This window comes from Neopsephotus bourkii, unplaced genomic scaffold (assembly GCF_033783945.1).
Source record: "Neopsephotus bourkii isolate Nb327-2 ecotype Australia unplaced genomic scaffold, CSIRO-AGI_Nbou_v1 NB_1624, whole genome shotgun sequence".
Classification (NCBI taxonomy): Eukaryota; Metazoa; Chordata; class Aves; order Psittaciformes; family Psittacidae; genus Neopsephotus; species Neopsephotus bourkii.
The window spans coordinates 4479962-4503139 of NW_026902099.1; the positions used below are offsets into that span (position 1 = coordinate 4479962).

Below are 23178 nucleotides of genomic sequence, written 5' to 3' on the forward strand. Positions count from 1 at the left end.
GGAGGGAGCCAGGGCCTGCTCCTGCCGGGGTCCTCCGTACCCGCGAACCCCTTCTACCCTCGCCTGCTCCGGCGCCCCTCAAACCGGCACCAAAGGGCGCGGCGCGCTCCCGACCCGAGCTAGCGCATGCGCGCTGCCTCTTGCGGGGAAGCGGCTGCCGCCGCCCGAGGCCGGGCCGCACCGTGTAGGCTCGTGTGTGTATGTGCCTCCGTACCACTGCCGCCTGCTGCGGCTACAGCGGGCTACAGCTGCTCGCTTTAACACCTCACAGGACCTCTCCGTTCCCGCAATTCATTCCGGTGCTCCTCCTCCTCCCCACGGTTGCTGCAAGCCCCTTCTTGAATTGCTCTGCACGTTACTGCCGCTCGGTGCGGGCGGGCATTTCCATGCAAGCGCCACCCGCCCGCGGCAATACCAAGCATCAACACATCACTCGCCTCCCGCTCCGAATTCGGAGCGATTTTGTTACTCGCGGAGGTGCAGGGACCCTTTTTCCGGCAGGAAGGTCCAGTGTAAGTTTATTCGCGGCTTCCGCCGTTATTTACAAGCCATCGGGTTTGCTCACCATCCCCTGGGAACCGCGCGAGCCGAAGTTGACAGGTAAATGCCCTCTTCCTTGTCTGCAGCGTTCAGGAGAGGCAGCTCCAGTCTGCCTTGTTGCATGGCTGTTCCGCCGCCTTTGTACTGCATGAACTGCAGAGCGGAGGCAGCGTTTAATGGCAGAGCTGTCACCGTGCAGCTCTTGTTGCCCGCCTCTCGTGGCATTTCTCAGCTCGGCTCTGGGGAGAGGGAGGCTGCCTTGCCCTGCACGGCTTCTGGCATTGCGGTTGCCCGGCTGCATCGTTGTGCCGGCCCGTTTGCACCCTTCTCCCTGGGTGAGGGGTTTTCGGGGGTGGCCCGGGGGGCTGTCGGTCCGGGCACGGTGCCGCTGCGGCAAAGGGTCCAGCCGCGCCCCCGCCGTTACCGCTGTCACCGCTGTCGGTGTTGCTCCCGCAGGCCGGCGGGCGCCGCCCGCAACCAGCCCTCCGCAGCGCGACGCCCGTCCCCGGGGAGGCCCGGCGGCGTGAGGCCGCCCGCCGCTGCCGCTTATGCAACACATCATCGATAACCACCCCGACATGGCCACCGCGCTGCTGGCGGGCGAGAAGCTGAAGGAGCTCATCCTGCCGGGGCAGCAGGATGACAAGGCGGGCGCGCTGGCGGCTTTGCTCATCCAACTGAAGCTGGAGCTGCCCTTCGACCGCGTGGTCACCATCGGCACCGTCCTCATCCCCATCCTCCTGGTCACGCTCGTCTTCACCAAGAACTTCGCCGGTAAGGGCGGCGGGACAGCGGCCGCAGGCGGGGCGGGCAGGGCCGTGCCTCACGGCCGCAGAGCAAGAGCGCTGGTGCTCGGAGCGCGGCTGCCACCCCTCGCCCTGGCAGGCAGGGGCAGCAGCGTCGCGGCGGCAGCCACTCCCTAACGGTCAGCCGAGCTGAGGCGGCGGCCGGCGCCCCTCACCTTGGGGGGCGGGTGAGCGCCTCTCCCCGCCGGTGGGGAGCGGACCCCGCTGCCCCGCTCGGGGCCTGAAGGCAGCAACGCGCGGGGAGGTGCCTGCTGCTGGCAGGGGGACACAGGGTGCGGTGTTCCACTGCTTGAGTTGGATCCGGGAGCAGTCCTGAGCTGGACCCCGGCTGACTTCAGGCACTTGCCCTGACGTTAATTCAGGTGTCTACATCGTGACTGTTGAACTGACCTAGGGAGAGAGAGGCAGTGCTTCCAGAGAGTGGTACAATGTGTGGCGACACATGCACGCTGTGCTTTGCCATGTTGTGGTAGTGGGAATCACTGATGTCTGTTCTTGTTATGTGCATATTATCTTGCATACAGCCACGTTTGATTGCCCATCACCATTGGTGTGGAGTCCTTCCAGTCTAGGAAGGTCAAGTTTTGATGAGCCTTGAAGATTACTGACCCAGTGAACTGTTATGACACCTTTCAGGCCATTAGGGTGTATGTAAACACTGGTTTACGCTGTGAAATTTAAGCTTGATGAGTGCAGCTGCCAACATGACTGCTTTTAAGGGCCCCTGAAGCTCCATACTGAAGATCGACATTAAATTATTTGCACTTCCGTACACACTGGCACTCTGTAGCTTGTAAGGTTAGTGAAAACTGGCTGTATTCAATCGGTATAAACATACCAGAATCAAGTTCCTGCTTTGCACGCTGCTTTGGGATTGACTTCCAACACTTAATGTCCTTAATATTTGTTTTCATTATGAGGTAAAGTTAAATCACTCAGAAGAATAACTGCTTACAAATGGAGTCTTGAGATTTTCCTTAATTGTAGTTAAATCTTTTTCAGTCTACCTCAGTTTTTAAACTGTTATATAGTTTTTTATACATGGTATATACTGTTATATAGTTTTTATACAGTTATATAGCTCAAGATCTTCAGCCAGTTAATGGCCATCCTGATGACCATTTTTTGGGTGGTCAACTGGAGCTATCTCAGAGAGACCATATTTTCAGGGCATGCTAAGCTTGCTGAACATCTGAAAGCTGTATCTTCATAGTAACAGAAAGGCAGGATTCAAGGTCACTACTGAGGAATTCCTCTGTAGAATACAAAAGGTTTGGGATGCCTTCCTTGGTTTGGTTTGTAGAGAAGTAAACTTAATGCAAAAACAATCCTACAGAAGATCACAAGAGCACATAATTACATATGTGCTTCCATACTGTGTGAAATGTACACAGGTTTGAACCTCAGTAGGCCTAAAGATGACATTGGGTGCAGAAAAGGTAATGCTCCTTCCTGTGTGTTCCTTAAATAGTGCATGTTTCCTAGCAGAAACCCTTTGATGACTCACTGCTTGTGCAGGTAGCAGTAACTTGCTCCATATGAACAAGTCCTCTGGAACTGCAGATTGCGGAGGACGCCTCAAGTCTAAGAGATTCAGATTTATACAAGGTCCACACATGCACATGGAAGAGAGGGGGGCCTACTGAATTTGCTTGCATCTGCCTATATTTCTGCAATTGAATTTATTCTGTGCTGTGGAACACACTTCTCTAGGATGACAGCAGAATCATTTGTGTCTACCTAGGAACCACGGATGCAGATTGAATCCAGTAAGATACAGAGCAGTAACCTGTTGTGTCCTGCCAGGGCAAAGCTTACAAGGCAACACAGAAAACACCATATGTCTTTGGAAAAATACAGGATAACACTTTTCTTTCATATGATGTTTTGTGTTTGTTCAGATGGTTAGTTTGTTCAGATGCAGTTAGAAAAATAATATGAGAAAAAATAACAATACAGGACAATGTAATAGAAACACCATTAAGAGTCTGATGAAAATAAATAGATTCTTTTTTGGGGTGTGGAGTTAAAGAATTCAGGGTTAGTGGATTCAGTTGTTTCCACAGTGTTCAAGAGCAAAACTTCCATTAATTTAATGTATCCTGAATCAGATATTACTCTGTTAGCAAAACAATACTTGCTCAGACTTCTTTGCGAAGTCAAGCTTGTCCATAGACGTTGACCCTCGTAATAGCAGTAGTCCAGGTGGACACATGCTTACTACTGATTCTGCTGTTTGTGTTATATTTCATCCATGCACTGCCACTTGAAAAAAAAGAAATAACATCATTTGCTTGCTTTGGATACTGTCCCTGTGTGCCATTTAAATAATAGGTATGAAAGTACTAACTTTCGTGACAAAATTGAGTAAGGACCCTGCCGCTCCTTGGTAGTGAACATCATAGTAGCTTCCCAAACTTTGCTTTGTGCCTTTGTGTACTTATCTGAAACTTTCCATTATTCCTCATTCTGTTAATGATATGCAGTGCAGAAAGCTGTCATCATGTCTCTAAACTGAGAACCACCCCCTTTTCTAGGGTCTGTACCATCTTATTTAGTCACTGTTGGTAAAGGTCATGGAACAGTAGTGTGTGCACTCCAGACATAAAAATGTACTTATCAAAAAAGAAGTGGTTTCTCACAAACTTTTTGCTGAGAATTGGAAGAATCTGCATGATGTGTACATGGAGGAGATAAGAGCCTCTTATCTCTCTGATCTACCTTTGATTTTAAGTGTGTGGGATCAAGTGTAGCTTAAAGTTTAAAGCACTAAGCCTTCTGGAGCCATAGGTTGTGATGAAGCATGTATGGAGGCAGAGTTCAACCCCACAACACAACACAAAGCGTGTTAATTGTTAATTAACATCTTATGAATAAACCTTAAATATTATTATGTGTGTAGCATAATATATTGCATACTGTGGTTTGCCTGCAGGTGAAGATAAAGTTACTTAGTTAATTATGTTGGTTTAGTGCCAAGGGCAAAGTTGTTGTTTGGGTTAATGCATTTGCTGTTCATGTGGTTTGTTTGTCCTCCTACTGGACTGATCTTTGCTTTAGTTTTGAAAAATTAAATGACAAATTACTGTTTAGTAGCATACAAGGCAAGACTTAATTGTTTAGCAGGTACTATGCTGATTTTATGGATAAATCACTTAATGTCTTACAAAAGGCTTTGAATTAGGTATTATGTTTTTCTTCTATTATGTGTACCATAGAATTGTAGATTGGTTTGGGTTGAGGAAGAGACCTTAAAGTTCATCTAGTTCCAGCCCCCTGCCATGGGCAGGGACACCTTGTGTGGTCAAACACCAGTTTGCTCCAAGCCCCATCCCACCTGGCTTGAACGCTTCGAGGCACAGGGCAGCCACAGATGCTCTGGGCAACCTGTGCCAGTGCTTCACCATCTTCACAGGGAAGAACTCCTTCCTAATATCTAATCTAAATCTATCCTCTTTCAGTTTGAAAAACGTTGCCCCTTGTCTTGTCCCTATAGGCCCTGATGAAAAGTCTGTCTTTCTTAAAAGTCCCCTTTAAAGACTGAAAGTCTGCTGTAAGGTCTTGCGGAGCTGAACAGCTTCACTTCTGTCAGCCTGTCTTCACAGGAGAGGTGCTCCTACCCTGTCATCATCTTTGTGGCCTCCTCTGAATTCACTCGAGCAGAAAGTTGTACCAAGACAGAGCTGATGCAGTACTTCAGCTGATGCAGTACTTCTTCTGAGACTAGGGGTCTCACAAGAGCAGAGGAGAGGGTCTCTCAGGCTGCTGGTCACACTCCTGGTTACTCAGCCCTGGGTGCTTAGTGTCCTTCCAGTCTGACTTGATGCAAAAAAATAAGCTGTCATCCTTGGCTTGCTTTTGCCCTATAAATTAATTTTTAACATAACCAAAATTTACTGGAAGATAAAATTTTGTTTCCAAACTTCAGTAATAGATGGCAGTGCATTTTGGGTGAAACTGAGCTCTCCGCAGAGGGAAGGCATAGGGCACACACATGGCTAGTATGTGTTCCTGAGAGTTAAATTCAGGCTGCAAAGGAGTCAGAAAGCATTTTATTATTGATTTCAGTGGGAATTTCACTCTTACGGCCAAAATAAGATGCAGTTCTTGCCCTGTCCCTTCTGCAGAGAAATGCAGCCTTCCTTTGCACTTCCTAAACTCTCTCTCAGAAGAGAAAAGAAAGTCACTCAGCTAACCTTTTAGATTATGATTACTGAGTCTCCCAATTCTCTGATGCTTTTCAAGCAAACCAGCGATGCCAGAAAGAACACCCCTAGAAAGTTAATTAAAATAAATCCATGTGCTGTATTTATACTGGGCATAAAATCATCATAAAGTAATTTAGGAGCAACAGTCAGCCACGCCACCAAAGAAAGCCTACATGAGCACCCACAAAAGAAAAATGAATATTGTTTCCCCTTCTAAAACTCCCCATGGGTGGACTTCATATAAAACCCAGGCATCCTGTAGTTAGGGGCCAGTGTATGTTGACCTTAAGAATAATAAGGAAAGTTTTGAAGACGCGTCTCTGACCCAGTGAGTGTATCTGTGTTTAAGTATAATTGGTTTTCTGGAGTCATAGGGATATCAGCACTTGTGAAGATGCCTACAGAAAGCAACACAGGCTAAAGGAAACCTCTCATGTGGAAGTGTCCTTGTTAGGAATAAGAATGTGTGCAGCTGGGAGTCCCAAGGGAACTTACTTAAGTTTGCTTTGATTTTGTTTGGAAATTGCTACTTTAAATATAACATTTTTTTTCATTATTTATTTAAATATGAATACCAGTGTATTTGAATTTCTGTCAGAACAGTGACAACCCCCATCACACCCAGTATATTCCTTGACATTTCTAGAGCACTGACACACATGTATATGCAGTGCTTTGCAAAGGTCCACGCTTGTATTTGACTCGTTATAGATTTGATTTCCCATACCTGAACATCCATAAGCCTGTCTTTTCCCTAAGAGCTTGAACACTTAGCTATTCCTGTGCAAATTGGAAGTAAAATGCCACCAGTATGAATGTAGAGTTCAGATTTGGTAGTACAGCACTGTCCCAGTGCAGGAATATATGACTAAACGAGGTACTGGCTGGTGGAGAAGCTGATTGTAAGCCTGGAGGTATAGGTTGTGACTTCCGTACTTCTGTTTTAGCTGCATTGGAGCCTGATGAATTGTTCCCTTTTCTATGATAAAGGTTTAGTTGTGCATTTTTTACTTATTTTTTTTTAAAGAAAGTATTTGAAGTGTTTCCTTGTTGAAGCAGACTAGCCTTTATTTAGCGAAAAAATGGTAAACCACCAAACTTTATTTAAATGTTAGTAGGTAAGGCTCCAAGATACATAGTTCTAGTCCAGCTATAGTTCATGCTGGTGTTCAGCAGTTGTTGTTAGTTATGAAGTTTCAGTATCTTCTGTCAAGGCATAGTCAGTCTGGTGTGGTATGGATCTGGATAAAAAGGGATGAGTCCTTTAATATACCACCTTTCCATTTTCACTTCCTTATTAAAATGTACAGAATGGGGAGCATTAGACTACAATATTCATTACCAGTTTGAAGTGGGTCTGTTTGATGTTCCACGTGGTTTTAATTTTTTCCTCTGCTCTCCTTGTTTTAACAATGGAACTAGTACACAGAAACCACATTGACAAGTAGGATGCTGCTGGGTCAGCAAGTGCTGTATTCTGTCGCCTGCAACTGGCAGTGATGCTGCTGGCAGTGAGTGGCAACCTTTTGTAGCAAAGCATCTCATGACGTGTTGAACTTCTAAGACACTGTTCTACAATAGAGTACATGAAGAGATACTTGGTTTTCATGAAGTGCTGCTTAGTTTGTTTGTATTATTTAATGTTTTTATTAAGTAAATGGTTTACATATTCCAGTTCAGTGTTGTATTGTGTTCAGAAGCAGTATCTGTGGGTGGTTCTTTGTGTAAGGGACCAGAGAGTGGTGGTCCCCAGAGAAAAATACATTGCTGTTTCTGTTTTGTGTTATCTTCAACTTATTGAAATAATTTGATTTCCAAACTTTCAAAAGCTTTAGGACTGATGTGGTCAATTACAGGAATTGCCAGTCGTATCTGTCTTGTTTAGTGCCTCACGCTTTCTATTCACAGCGAATTATTCTTTCCATATTGCAAGCATGTTTGCTTTTCTCTCAGAAGATGTTAAATACCAGTACTTTATTGAAATAAAGCAAAACAATAATCCAGTTATTTTTATATTTTAGTCAAAAGCTAAGCTTTGACATCAATTTTCTTGCTTAGTTTATAAAACAGTGCCTACAAAATCCCCCAAAATTGCTCATAAATACTGTATTTCTATGTCTCTTAGCAGTTACGTAGCTCAGCCTCTACCACCCTTCTGCTAGAAAATTCTCATGAGGAAGTAATGGAAGGAGACAGTAAGTTAAATGACTGAAGGGTCAGTTCAAGTTTTTGTGTTTTATTTTCTGATTTGTAATCATTTGCGTAAGTCCTGCTTACTTTACTGTGTAATACAATATATGCTTGAGTTCAATGTCTTTTTATGCATTTCAGCAAACAGTATGTTTGAAATAGTGTATATTGAAGATTTCTGTATTACGAGATGGAGTTTTATTTTGTATTGCTGGTCAACTTTTATAATTTGTATCTTTGTTTCAAGTTGTGAGCAGGATATTTAGACATTTACTTAGGTGACTTATCTGACAGATGGCCTTTGATCTAATTTTCCAGTTTTTCTCTTCAACTGTACTTAAAGCCACATACAGTAAGAAAGTGAAGATTATATTTTTCCAAGTGATTATTGTTAGTGTTAAGAGTACAGGGACAGGTTGTTTTGTGTGCATTACGACACCAGTGCATAAACAGCAGCAAAAAAAGAATGCAAGGAGTGTCTCAGTACCACTTGTGTTTAAGTACTTTCAAATCACATTTTTTTAAAGGAATGAAATAGTACAGGCAACCAGAGGCTGGCTTCAGTTCAGCTGCTGGCTGTTTGCACTGCCGATGAAGATTTTCCCAAAAGGGGAAGGGCAGTTCGCACACAAACATGAGGTGTGCACAAGATGTGCGAGCTGGTTCTCACATAACTCACAAAACTCTTGAGTTTTGATCACTTAAAGGTCTGCGTCTACACATCTGAAAGTTAAATAAAAAGGTATTCTTGAGGAAATGCATGAGCATTTGTAATCAATTTATGCATTTCACATATGTAATCAATTCCACTGCAGGCCCTAGCTGATACAGATGCTTTTCTGCATGAAATCCATTTCTCAAGCTTCACTGACACATATGCATCATCTTTTTTTCATGTGGAACATTGATAACCCTGTAGGCACTGTTAACCCCTTCAAGTGTCATGTATGTGAAAAGGTCCAAAATGTGGATGAGATTTAGCTTACCACATGCTTTCAGATGACTTCAACAATTTGAACAGATGGTCAGAAATATTTTTGTCAAGAAGAAACCTTGTGAATAAATATAAGTAGGGTTGAGACTGTTTTTCAAAGCTACCCTGAAGTGTTTGAGGCTTTTTTTGTTGTCCCTAAACTAGATAGAAATTATGCATCAATGATCTAGAAGAAATCTCAGCTTGTGTTGTTTCTTAGAGCTGTAAAACTCTTCAAGAAGAATCTGCATCATCACAGAGTTCCTTGGGTTCTGCCAGTATTAAAAATGGCTGCAGTGGGCACCTCCAGTAGGTATACACATTTAATTACAAAAGACTAGTAATTCTGCAGTAGACTGGCATGGTTCTTGTGGAGGCTCCCTTTGTTTCACGATAGAGGATTTATTCTAAAAGAAACCCAACATTGAAGTCAGTGCAGATATTGACGTCATTGGGGATTTTGTCCCAGGCATGTATTACACTCTTGCATTTGAACTGGGGAACACAGCAGTTCATTGTGATAGGAAGGTTTGGGGGTTTGTTTGCTTTCCTTTACTGGCACCATGCCTGTTGTGCAGATTCGAAGTTACCAGGGCAGTGATGCAGCCAGGTCCTGGGATGCATAGTGGTTTTTGCAGCTTAGAGCTCAGTGACTATTTCTGGAGAATCTTAGTTATATGCTGAAGTAATTATTTCATCATTTTGAGGTTGATGTATCTTGTCTTTTTGTGAGATCCATGACCTGTTCAGGAAGGCAGTGGACTGGCCATCTCTGCTTCTTCAACACTATAGCTAACTATCGGTGGTTTTCTTCTTTTTCCTGGGTGCTGTGTTTATGCCAAAACACAAGGCAACTTTTTAATTTCTAGTCATTAAGTAACAATGATGCAGTAGGACAAACCTGCTGTTTCCTATTGCTTCTGTGTTTGTATTTTGTGCCTGACTCTTGACTTAAGAAGCCACTCTTGTCTATGTATCATCAGTTTCATTAGATTTTCACAATTCATTTCACTTTGGCATCTACATGTTCTTGCAGTTTACTTTAGGTGCTATGTAATCTACATTATCATCGTGTCTGGATTCTTGTGCAGTTGCTTTGGGGTTCCATCTCTAGAGGGGAATTTTTGAATTGCCCCAAAATACTGTTTTGATCTTTGGAAAACATTAAAACTCTTGCTTTCACACATTATTTCTCCTATGCAGAAGATCTGTGCATCACTAAAATTCCACTCACCTCCTCATGTAAGTGCTAAATTTAGAAGTAAATATTACTCAGATCTCTTTTGTAGAACTGTCTGTGTGGATGAATTTCATTAATTGTATTTTGATGAATACAGTCTTTTAAATTCAGCTCGAACCTTTCCTCAAATCTTAACATAATACAAAGCAACATTACAATACAGGAACACACCTCTATGTACAAATACAAGCATTGTCATATGTTTGTTTTCAGGTGTTTTGTGTGTTCCCACAGAGCTCTCTTGAGCACAGGAAGAAATGCTTCTAATGATGCTCAGCAGTACAGTCACTATAAAATAAGCTCTTTTTCCCGTGATATTACCATCATACTGCACAGCCATCATCACGTGGTGGATGGTAACTCATTATTGAGGAGCCATTCCTCTATAGGAGAAGCACCCTAAGGGGTTTCATTTAGGTATTTCTGCGCCTTCTGCATAACAGCTGCCATTCCTGGAATAACTTCTCCAACAGGCTTCAACATATCAGCCATGTAGGAGTAGATATCTTTCTCTCCTGAATAACCTGGGAAGGTGTTACAAGTCTTTAAGCCTCAGATTGCTGGTAAATGAACTTCATCTACCAGCCAGTTTTAGAAGAGCAAATGTTTATTACATACAGGGAATATGGTTCTGTAAATATAGATATACACTAAGAAAGTGTGTTATTAATTTATTGATTCTGCAGATCCAAAATACATAGTTCAGGCAGTAGACCTGCAAGGAAAATGTCCCAGATTGTAAATACAGGGACACCTGCTGCTGCCCTTACACTGCAGTTACCCCTGTGAGTAACCCATTACCTGTAAGTCTTTAAAACTGCTTATCTGCATCTTGCCCATTGGGACTAATCCTTGTAGAGGACAAGCCAGTAAAACTTGCTAGCAACAGTGGTTTCCTGACTCATTTCTTCAGGGACTTTCTTTTCAAGATATTTTTCTTAAACAGGACAAGTGGTTTCAGAGAGTGGGCAAAAAAGGCTGTACCTTACCTTGTTGATCATGGAGAAATTTGTACCTTAGAAAGACTTCATGGGCGTGGAACCTATACTCAGATTTGGAAAGAATATTCCCTAAGAAAGAAGGTAAAGGTATTGTCTTTTTGTTTTGCTAAAGTAATAGTTAGCTTGCTAAGTTAAGGCTTAGTTTGATGAATGTTTTCTTATTCATATGAGTAAACTTGCTGAGTTAAATAGGATTGTATGACTACAGTTGATACACAAAAGTAATTTCAGGAGTCCATCCTCATGCTGTACTAATTTCTAACCTTTACATACCCTTTAAATGAAGTAGTTGAAGTAAACCAGTTAAATTATGGGAGGTTTTCCTTTAGCTGTGAATTAGTGTGGGTATTAGCCAGCATTTGTTAAAATCACAGTCAAAGCAGAGTTACGTATTCCTTGTACACTGTGTCTGAGATGGAAAACCTTTATATTGTTCAGGTAATATTATAATTCCTTAGACTACACTTTCAACTTCAGTAACATGGATGGTTTTTGTTCTTTTTTCTTTTTTTCCAGAGAGAAGAGGATCCAGGACATTTATTCTTTTCCTTTAAAAATTGCTGAAAAATGACTAAATAAATTATTTCTGATTCTCAAAATAAACGGTTTGATATTTGCTTTCTTGTGCAATCCTTTTAGTAGCCATGATGAATGAGGCATGTCTGACTGCTTACACGTATGTGACACAATGTAAGGAGAGCAGTATTGTAAGGACTACCCTTGTCAAGTACTGGCATTTATTGCTGAATTCAGGGTGTTTGTCATTTATCTTAGCTGACAGGAACTTGTGTTCTGGCATCTGATGGGCAGGGAGATTCAGAGATCCTACCTAAACACTGAATTTCTTCTTACAGTCAAGTGGAGAAACTGTACAGGGAGTGCTTCAGAGAACTTGGCTGGAATTCCACCTCTTCTTCTGAGGCAGGTTGGGCACCAGCATGAGGATGATTTAGCAGCCCTCTTCAAGAGGGCTGAAGGCCAGTCGGTAGGAGGCACTATGCCCATGGTGAGTCTGTACTGTGTTTAACTCAGTGAGTACACTTATCAGTGTACTTACCTGATATTCAGGTCTCCAGCATCAGGGTTTAGGCACTTGCCCAGGAGCTGGGAGATCCAGCCTGCTCAGCAGCATCTAAGCACCACTTCTCCTGCCTGTACCCAGTGCAGGGTCATGGTGGTCAGGCTGAATGTTTGCTTCTAGATCCTTGCAGATTTTTTTGCACAAAAGGCATACTTACCTTTGTCTGGTGTAGCAACCACAATAATTTTTTTTTTCATTTCTTAATTACATTTTCTGAGAAATTGATTCCTTTTTTTCTTTTTTTTTCTATCAGCTGTTATAAAATTGTTCTGTTCCTTCTGCATTACTGAATTACTGCACTAGAATGCTGAAATCATGCAATTCAGTTGGAAGATTAATAGGGTGTGATTTCTTCTTCCAGAGTGAATTCTAAAAGCTGGGTGTCACAGGAGACATGGTTTGTTATCATGGTTTATATTTTGCTTTGGGTGAATATCCTTTATTTCATTGGGAATACGGTAGGTGTGAAAAGTCATCTCCCATTTTATATAGGGATGTATACTGTTTATTACTAATATTTTCCTTTCTTACTTGTTAGTGTCCACCAACAGCATTGTAAAAGTGTTGTTCATATTTATTTAAATAATTTTGCTCATAATAAACTTTTACAAGCTTGCAATTGCTCCCCCTACAGCACCAGTTCTTCAAAGAGAGATGCACATGCCAAATTTTACGCAGTGTGAGTAATCCCATTGCCTTTAAAGAAACTGCCCAATGCACGACATCACTTAAGTCCTTTTAGGAGCAGGTCTAATTTTTGCAGTGTTGAATACTAAGATTGGCATTTTTACCTTTATTTTTGAAGGAGCAAGTGAATGTTTCTGTTGCATGCACTTCACTCACTTTCCCAGGAAGACTTGTTAAAACTTTACTTTGCAAAGATAACAGAGTGATCAGTGATACAGCTTCACCATGTATTCTTAACAGTCTCATTTCTGTGTACTGAACACCAGCTCTTTTCCTTTTTCAAAGCTTTTTTTTATATAGAGATAGTCAAAACACACACCTCCTTGGTGAACTGTGCTGATGATACCTCTTCCTTCGACTGAGATGAAATACTGAGGTCTGAGCTCTAGCCACTTGTGTTTCGATGATAGCCTTCTAGCCACACTTTACCTAATGTGTTCATAGTGCAACTGGCCATTGCATTTGGTTTTGGAGATGGCTGTTTCTCAATAGTGTAAAAAATCACACTTGCATGAATCAGCCATTCTTGCTAGACATGACCTAAAGAAAAGTTCACCTTGAGGACAATCAAGCATTGGAGCATGTTGCACAGCTTGGATAATCCCCATATTTGGAGGTTTTCAGACTGACAAAGCCCTAATAAGATGGTCTGAACATAGTCTTGGCCCTGCTTTGAGCAGGATGCGTGAATCAGTAACTTCTGAGGTTCCTTCCAGTGTTTCCATGAGTCTGTATTGGGGATAACTTCAGGGAATGGCTGAGAACAGCAGTTGCCATGTTTTTCCATTGGTAACTCCATTTCCAGATCTGAGATTCACTTTTGCAGTGGGAAAATTCACAGGGGTTCCAACCCCAAGCCTCAGCTCTCCAGCCCCTTGCTTGAGGAATTTCAGAACTTAGCAGTGTTGTATCTCACGGTTGAAGTTAAGCAAGAGATTTTTTTACGTAATGTATTTTCATGCCCAGCAATTGCAACCTGAGAAATCATTTTCAGTTCAGGGCCTCGTGAAGAGAGCAAGGTGAATGGATACTGAAGTATATAGAGACTGTGGAACGACTGAAAGGAGGTGGCTGACCTTGGATTGGGAACAGTAGGAGTGGGAGCCTGTGCCTGGAGAAAGCCCACAAGCATTTATTGGAGCCTTTGCTAAAAGGCAGCAGACTCTGCAGCTTCTAGCTTCCATGCTTTGCCTTCATCCCTTCATTCCATACTATTTGGATTCTTTCTGAAGAGTTTTTTCAGCACAGCCCCTTCCTTTCTCTCTCTCTTTACCTTGGCTATCATCTCACAACCACGCACTCTCTTTAATTCCCCTAAAGTATGCCTTTTATACCACAGTACCTACTGCAAGTAATTTTTCTCCATTTAAGTAGTGCTTAAACTGATGGGATGAGATGGTACAGAATGGAGCATGTGAAAAAACGTAGCTGCCAAGGGATTTTAATTTTTCAAGTGGTATAACACAATCAATTATATTGTAATTCAACTAAGTAATTCTGTGCTGATGACTTCATCTTCTTTGCATGTCCAAAAAATTCAATGAGATCTCTCTCATACCTTGCCTATGAGAATAGTTTTGTGGACTTCTAGAAGCTACTTATATGCATAGGTGAGCAGGATAAAATGTATTTATGTACAGCTGTTGAAAACATCTAATGCAGTGCTCCTGTGATCATCTAATAGTATTGAAAAAGGGAAAGCTAAACTTCTTAGTATGCATCTTTATACTCAAGTCAGTATAAGATAAAGTATAATATATTTCATAATATATACAAGTAAAATACAACTTTATAATATATTAACATCAGGGACTTTTTCCAGTGTAGTAATTATTTCTGCACAGCATTAGCATGGGGTACTTAGTCTGTTAAAAATTATGCAAAAAGAACATTTCCTGTCTTCTCCATGGTCTGGACCATTTCCTAGATGCATGAGCTTCCTAAAGCTGATGCTATGCTTTGTGAGTCAAGTCGTATGCTGAGAAGCTTAAGCTAAATCCCCTGTAGGAATAACTTTACCAACGTTAGTGGCGTACACTGACCATGAGCATGGCTCAAACATATTAGAAAATACCATTTGCATAAAACTGCATTGTAACTCCATGCCCACACTTCAATCAGTTATCAGAAGTCCCACTGACTTCACCAAGGATTGAGTTTCATCTGAAAGGTCTTGGGGTTTACATTGCATATCATGAAAATCATGTCAGTTTAATAAATATGCAAAGATACTAGACTAGCACCAAGAACGTAACATTGAATAAGAATGGGACACAATGTTCATCTATCCTAATAAATTAGAGATCTCTCACAACTTACCAAACAATGGGGACAGATAAAAATGTTTAAGAGAGGAAAAGCAAATAAATTCCTGCAAAATTTCAGCTGCTTTTTCTACTTGGCTGGGCAGCCTCATTTTTGAATTAGCCTCTAATGAAGCTGTTCAGTCCAAACTCAAGCTGCAAAGCTCTTCAGTCTTTTTTCACTGAAGCAGTGGCAATGGATAAGAGTGTAGAGTTAGTCTCCAAGTGATCTGTCTAACATGAATGTAAATCTTAAGACATTTTGGTTTGCTTCCTTTTTTAATTTATAAATATATATATATTTGATTGCTGTTATATATGTGCAATTCTGGCAGGTCACCTTAGCTTTCAGGTCACAGTGAAAAGAACTGTAGCAACTGATACCTGAATCCAAAAATAATCCTTATGTACTAATCGTATGAATACTTGTTGCTGTCTCCCAAGTATTCATGGTGGTGTGAACTAGGAGAAAGGAACCCATGTATGTCACAGGAAACTAGGTTTCATATTGGCAGGTTCTACTGAACTTAGGGGCACCTGATTCAAAACATTTCTGCTTATGAGAAATGTGCCACTCTTTGCCTCCCCCTGCCCCGGGATCATTTTTGCATAGGAATCTACTTTGTCTCCCGGGGAATCATACAGTAGCTTTTTGATAGTAGGAGTTGAATTTTTTATATGTATCCTTTCATGGATCTGGTCAGGAGGGCATGTAATCAGCAAACCCAAGAGTCAGTGAGCATTTATCTTGTAACACATGGCTGTAAATGCACAGAAATAACTTCAGTGGGAAACTTTAACACTAGAGTGCTTTAAGCTCTCTTTTGAGATTGGAGTTAGATCATTTCAAAATAGTCATGAAAAGTGATTTTAAAGAAATTGCAGGGCTGACTCACTGCACATGCTGTCTTGGGTAGTATCATCTGTTCTATCAACTCTGCTTAAATTGGTTGTATTTTTAGGAAAGAATCCTCACTGAATCACTTTCAATAAAAAGAAAAAAGTGCAGTCCTCAGCGTGTAGATCTCTGCAGGTCACAGAAGAGGTTTACACTTCAGCATTTTACCAAAGAACTAGTAAATGCTTTTGATTCCCTTGCATTAGAGAAGTAGTTGATCAAGTAAGGAGTCCTCTGTTAAGCCAAAAGGACTGGGCAGTTTTGCGTGCCTGTTAATTTTTAATACTTTATTTATTGTTATCAAACAACATAATATTTTATTACTTCTCTTCATGGTTTGTGTTATTAAGAAAACAGTGCCACAACTCTGTTCTTGATCTATTTTGAGCTGTTCTTGATCTTGGTCTGAACTGTAGAATTGGAGCAAACTTAGCATTCTTGACCAGTTTTCAATTCAAGAGAACATGCCTTCTTCCTATGGGTCTCATTTTAGGAAGTTTTTTTAAGGTATACCAGAACACTGTAACATATAATCCCTTTGTTCTACATACCAAAACATGAAAATACTGTCTTTCTCTTTGAAGAGGGTGATTTGATAATGGTCGTTGTTCTTTGGGCAATTAATACTGTTCTGGCTTTCACAAGTTTTTCTATCTTAATTCCTTATATTGCTAGAAAAATGTAATTATATTAGAACATCATTTATCTACTGGGTCAAGACAAAAGCCCTTTTAGACCAACATCCTGCTTCTGATGATGGCAAAAAGCAAATGATTAGGAAGGAGTGTTAAAATAGACATGCGTATGGTGTTACTTCCTTTGATAAACCCTCTTAACCTCCAGCAGCTGTAGGCTTAAACATGTCCTGAGAGAAATATTGCACCACTATCTGCATGTTTAATAATCCTTGCTGTACTTTCTATTCTATTTGTCTGGTTGCTTTCTTGATCCACAGTATTTGTTTCTTCCATAATACTGTATGATAGCAAGTTCCACCATTTAATTGCACACTCTGTAAAAAAAACAATGTTACAGTTTCAAATGCAGAAATAAATTTTCATAGTGATAAATACAGTTAACATTTCAGATTCTGTCCTGGTCAGTCACACTTGAATTCAAGAGTGGTGGCTGGGAAGGATACAGTCGACTAAATGCTTGCATGTCTTAAAGTTTCATTTTTTTCTATCATATGCAATGAGTAGACTTTGTTAGTGAGTATTAAAAACATTGCCTTCAGCTACATCTAACTTTTTTTCTATTTAGAAGAATATTTAGCTGGGATGAACCTTAAACTTCACCTGAATGAGTCTTTCAGCATTTGCACATAATATCCTCAGGTACTCTGTAGTGGATATCGGCTCTTCAGCTTCACATAGTTTGGGTCACGGTTGCTTAGGATATTGTTCTCAGAGAAGTAATTAAATCAGAATATGTATTTCTTGTTGACATTTATAGCTCAGGTTCATCCTAAAATTACCAGGTAAATAATTTTGCCTGGGGGTTTGTGAAGACATGTGCAGGCTGAGCTATCTAATAGGCGTGGAGGACTTATCAGTCCTGTAAAGATGCAGTAAAATAAAATTGATGTAATTCAAAATGTTTATTTTTCCAGAGCTCCTTTTGTAGGTTAAATGCACAGCAGTGACTTTTCTCTCTGTTATACAGAGGAGCCAATATACTGTTATACACCACACAACTTCACCCGCGATCAAGCCTTGTATGCCAGAGGATATTGTTGGACAGAATTAAAAGATGCCTTGCCAGGAGTTGATGCCAGCCACTGGCCCTCCTTGTTTGAGCATAAGTTCCTACCTTATGCACTGCTGGCTTTTGCTGGGATAATGTACATTCCAGCTCTGGGCTGGGAATTTCTGGCCTCTACCCGACTGACTTCAGAGCTTAATTTTTTGCTTCAGGAGATTGATAACTGCTACCACCGTGCAGCTGAAGGGCGGGCACCAAAAATAGAGAAACAGATTCAGTCCAAAGGCCCAGGGATCACCGAGAGAGAGAAGAGGGAAATCATTGAGAACGCAGAGAAGGAAAAAAGCCCTGAACAGAACTTGTTTGAGAAATACCTAGAAAGAAGAGGACGAAGCAACTTCTTGGCTAAGCTTTATCTTGCAAGACATTTGTTCATCATCTTCTTAAGTATCATACCAATTACATATTTATCCACCTACTATGCTACACAGAAGCAAAATGAATTTACATGTGCACTAGGAGAGCCTCCAGATAAAACGAGCAGCTCCAAATTGCACATCAGAGTGAACTGCAAACTGCCATCTGTCCAGCTCCAACGAATTATTGCTGGTGTAGATATCGTTCTCCTCTGCTTCATGAACTTGATAATCCTTATCAACTTAATTCACCTCTTCATATTTCGCAAGTCTAACTTCATATTTGATAAACTGAACAAAGTTGGAATAAAGACCAAGAAACAGTGGCAGAAGTCCCAGTTTTGTGATATCAATATTTTGGCCATGTTTTGCAATGAAAATCGGGACCACATAAAATCTTTGAACCGTCTAGATTTTATTACAAATGAAAGTGATCTGATGTATGACAATGTGGTACGCCAGCTGCTTGCAGCATTGGCCCAGTCCAATCATGATGCCACCCCAACCATGCGTGATTCAGGGATCCAAACAATAGACCCAAGCATTGATCCAGCAGACATTGATGCTAATGAGCAGCTCATCATTAAGAGGCCAAGGAAGAAGATGAAATGGATCCCAACTACCAATCCTCTTCCTCAGCCATTCAAGGAACAGTTAGCCATTATGAAAATTGAAAACCATAAACCTGAAAAACCGAAGCCTGTGCGGAGAAAAACAGCAACAGACAGCCTTATAGCTCCTTTGTTAGAGTCTGCTGCAAAAACCTCACAGCAATCATCCACTCATAAAACTGAGCCTAATGCCATGCCAAGCACAAGCAGTGAAAAGAAACACACACGGCACTTTTCCTTGGATGTTCATCCATATATACTCAGTAGCAAAAAACCCAAGCCAGAGATTCAAGCCATCCCCTCAATGCCTACATCCAAAAGCCAAGAGAGTGGATTTTTAAACCAGGAAGAAAATGTCGTAGTACACGTTACCTCCTCTCTCAAAGGTACAGTATGCTGTAATGCCCGTACCGCCTCCGTAGACCATAATTTGCATAGTGATCTTCAGGAACTTAAAGCTTATCTGAACTGTTTGACCTATCTTGCTAGATTTTTGGATAGCTAATAATATTAGGGCTTGTAGGCCTTAGAACTAGAGGCTTTCTCTCTTTAACAGCTATATGGAGAATAAGAATTATTAGGGATAGAGCTGTAAACAGCAGGTAATTTTTCAAATGTAAGCAGATTCTCACAATGTGGTCATGCCTTGCCAAGGAAAGGAGGAGATTTTGGCCTCCATGATGCCCTTCCTGCTCCACCAGCACCTGGCATGTTTCAAACGTGCCTTATTTTCAAGTTGTGTGGAAACTGCCATGGTAGATGACCAGTACTGTGACCAGTAATAGCCACTTAGGAGTGTGTGAGAAACTGTGCTAATGGCAGTTAAAGCTGCCTGTAGAAAAAAAAAATCTCTTTAATTACCAATTCCTAGGGGTTGGCATATGTTTGTCACCTGGGAAATCACAACTCAGCTCGTTGTTACTGCTCTTCACACAAGAGATGTTCTAAAGTGCCCTTTGTCTCATGTGGACCAGAGGATGAGTGGTCTGAAGTCTGGGTGCTGGTCAGGGATTCAGGAATTCTACCATTCCCTTCCCATAGGGTCTCACAGGAGATGCTATTTGTATGCCTCAATTTCCCCAGTGTGTCTTGAAAATCCTGTCCCTTTCTTACCATAAAGGAGTGTTTCAAATATACCAGTAATTGTTAGACACTTGAGTGATGAGGAAAGCCATGTGAGCATTAAGAAAAGTGATAGACCAGTAGATAAAATGATAGACAGGTAGGTAGGTAGGTAGGTAGAGATAGATAGATGAATAGATAGATAGATAGACAGATAGATAGATAGATACCTTCTTGTTTATTTTTGCAAGCTACTGACATAAGAAAGAAGCATTATGCAGTTGAAGTTATGGAAGGATTTGTATGTACTTAAAGCAATGGCTCTCATCTCATTACAAGCTAAGACCTCCCTCTGGGCTCCGACAGACTGACAGCTACCGTCACCCCACTGCCCAGCAAAGAAGTGATTTGAGGTATAAAAGTTTCTGTCACTTCCAAATCCCTATGCTCCTTAGAGCCCTCCAACTCCCCAATGTGCATGTGAGCTATTCTACAGCATTCCTTATCCAGTCACCTGCTCTGATTACAACTCCTCAAAACTACTGGGGTTTTCTGCACTCAATTACTTTCATCTAAATTAGTGCTTGAATATTTTAAGGGCAAAATATAATTACTGTAGTTTTGGGGCTCTGTTACTCCCTATTCCCATTAAAAGTTTTCAGCTTTGCTTTTGAGTTAGACCCACATTGCAGTCCATCAGGTAGGCAGACTCGTAATTTCTGGAAAGAGACATCAGTTAATGCCAAATTACAAAGTTCTTTCTAAAGACAAGTGGCTTACAGTGTGTAACCGCTAGTTTTTCGCATTGAAAAGATCAGTGGTTTTGTATTCTATCTTATGGATTTCAACAGTCATAAAATTTATCAAAAGATTAAATCATAACATTTATAATCTGAAACACCTGCCAGACTGTAGAGAAGAATAAAAGATACTTTTCAGTTGTTTTTTGTTCATTTTATGAAAATACCATTCACATAAGGAAGCATGAGCATGCATAAAAAAGAGCAAGATTTACAAAACCCATTTGTTGTTTGTCCTATTTCCCGGAGCTTCCAACCCCCTTGTTTTGACTCAGTCTTGTTGGATTTCTCAAAGGGTCCCAGAAACATTAATTTTGGGGTCCACTCCTGCTCCCACTGAAATCAGTGGCAAAACTGCCAAAGACTTTACTGGTTCAGAACACTCCTCTCTAATGGACTGGAAGAGTGAAAGAGATAACCTGTCTTGTAACTGCCTGTTTTGTTTTCTTTTAGACACCCCTCATCCTGCAAAAGAGATCCTATACTCATCTGAAACATGCAGAACTGTGCCTGCTGCTGGGGCTTTTGTCCACAACCATATAGCCACCACTGCTGCTGCATCGAGTATGACTTTGAACCAAGTCAAGGCAGAGCCAACTCCTGCACTGAACTGCAACCCAGCCCACCCTTTGCTGCACATCAACACACTGTATGAGGATCATGAGGAGGAAGTTTCAAACATAATAGACAATGGTATTCACTCACCAACTGACACGGGGGAAATTCTCTCCATCCCTACCCCAAAGCAGATAAGGTTGGCAACATTTGATGAACCAATGGCAATTGTGAGCTCGGTGGAGTACTGAGAACCATGGGCTGCACAGCTCTGCCCTCAGTGCCAGGGCCAAGACCACTGCAGTGCGGACCATGGTCCCCCAACAATGCAATTCACTGCATGAGCATGGAGAGTTTTCACACAGACTGTAGCTTTTGTAATAACACCAGAAGGTTTTTCAGGTTCACATCATGAGCACTGTCAGTCATTTGCAAAATAGGATAAAGAAAATCTGGTGGAAATAGACCTTTAACACCAAGATAACCGTTAGGTCTAAACTATAGCTTCCTGATTTAAATGGGGTTTAGCACAATTTATGAGCATTAAGAGTCTGATGGAATACTACAGTAATTTTAGTGAGTGTTTAAATTCTTTGTGTTCAGAATCACTGACTAAAGTTAAAACTTGGAGGTGAGGTTATACTGTTTTAATGGCAGCAGTTAAATACGAGTTTTTTTCTAAGCAGAGAGGATTTTCTTTTCGATTCAGGATTATGAAATGTTATATGCAAGCAAAATTTTTGTTTCTTTCTTTAGCTCACTGCTGTTGGGCTTGATGGAGACCTAGCTGAAAGGGCCTTACTACCACCAGCATTTAAGTGCAAACAGATTGATACACTCGATCTCTTGCATGTATAAATGAAAATACCTGAGGTGAGCCCTGCCCTTTACCTAGCTTATATGTTTGATGGAAGATGATGAAATGAAGAGTTTATTTTTTTAAATATATTTTACCATAGGAAGAATTACCTTAATAACTTTTCAAACCAGGTGTTCATTTTAACAAAATACTTAGAAGTAAATCATTGTAGCTGCTTATTTTTTCATAGTCTATTTATGAACCAGGTTAGAAACTTTCATGGGTGCTTCACTGATATGAAAAAAACATGACAAAAGGCTGTATTTTGTAAGGAAAGGTCATTACAAAGTATCTTACAAAATATGAAACCAGCAAGACTGTTTTCAAATAACACACAGTTAAAGACGTGTATGAATTCAGATCTGCAGACTTGGCTAGTCCTTGATTCAGCAAACACTTAAGGCTATGGATGGCAGTGAAACGACTCATCCATCTAAAGCTAAGCACACATGAAATGTCTTTGCTGGATCTGGGCTCTAGTGCAGGCAGACAATAACCCTGCAGTATGTGCTATTACTCGGATTCAATATTTGCCATCCTTGGCTCAAAGCACATCTTCATGCCCATCTTCCTGTAACTACGGTATGTGTGATTTAATAGAAAACTCTAGGATAACTAAAACATCTATTAAAAGTGCATCATGCAATAATCGTTCTCAGCAAAATTATAGTGAAACAAAAAGTGACTGTGTTAAAATAATATTCCTAGCTGCATTCAGAATTATGGACTATGTGTGTTTGCTTCAAAACTATGTATAATGGTAGAAAAAATATGCAGCACAAATAAGGGACTGAAACCTTGAATTTATTTTTAATTTATTACCTCAGACATGGATATATTATACCAATATTTAATGAAAATAGCACTGAAAATAAATACCTGTTATTCTGAATAGTTTAATGTGTACTACTTCCTAGCTCAGTTATGTGCAAGTGGGATTTTACTATAAGCAGTAGGTGGGATCGGTAAAGCCACCAGTCCCCCCTGTATTACTTCACTTATTCCCGCTCTTTTTGGCCTGAACGGCCAAATACCACAAAGGCAGCAAGCCAGGCAACATGTACTGCAGCTGGGGTGGGGCACTGGCCCCAGCTGAAGGACCTGGCTGTAACAGGTTGCTGAGGTCTTGGTGCAGGATGGAGGACATGGAGCTTGGTCTGCAGCAGCTGGGCGATGATGGCTGAACAGCTCCTGCTGGCTTGTCTCCTTCCCGCTCTGGGGACATCAGTGACCGCCCACAGCCC

At 41.2% G+C, this 23178-nt stretch overlaps 1 protein-coding gene and 1 long non-coding RNA gene across 7 annotated transcripts; both read left to right on the forward strand.

The window, feature by feature from the left end:
- The first annotated feature begins 374 nt into the window (after window positions 1–374).
- PANX2 (pannexin 2) lies at window positions 375–22826 on the forward strand. 6 transcript variants are annotated; one of them, XM_061372924.1, is made up of 5 exons: window positions 461–600; window positions 997–1314; window positions 17593–19044; window positions 20060–20133; window positions 20974–21111. In XM_061372924.1, exons 2-4 carry the CDS (start codon window positions 1089–1091, stop codon window positions 20089–20091), a joined length of 1710 nt encoding a protein of 569 aa, XP_061228908.1. In that variant the 5' UTR covers window positions 461–600; window positions 997–1088; the 3' UTR covers window positions 20092–20133; window positions 20974–21111. The 6 variants fall into 6 exon arrangements, with proteins under 6 accessions (XP_061228903.1, XP_061228908.1, XP_061228902.1 ...); XM_061372919.1 differs by lacking the exon at window positions 20060–20133 and having other exon boundaries at window positions 375–512; window positions 20974–22826; XM_061372918.1 differs by lacking the exon at window positions 20060–20133 and having other exon boundaries at window positions 20974–22826.
- On the forward strand, window positions 10749–11561 carry LOC133222836 (uncharacterized). The gene is made up of 2 exons (XR_009728391.1): window positions 10749–11039; window positions 11475–11561. It is a non-coding gene; the product is annotated as an uncharacterized LOC133222836 (long non-coding RNA).
- Window positions 22827–23178: the final 352 nt, after the last annotated feature.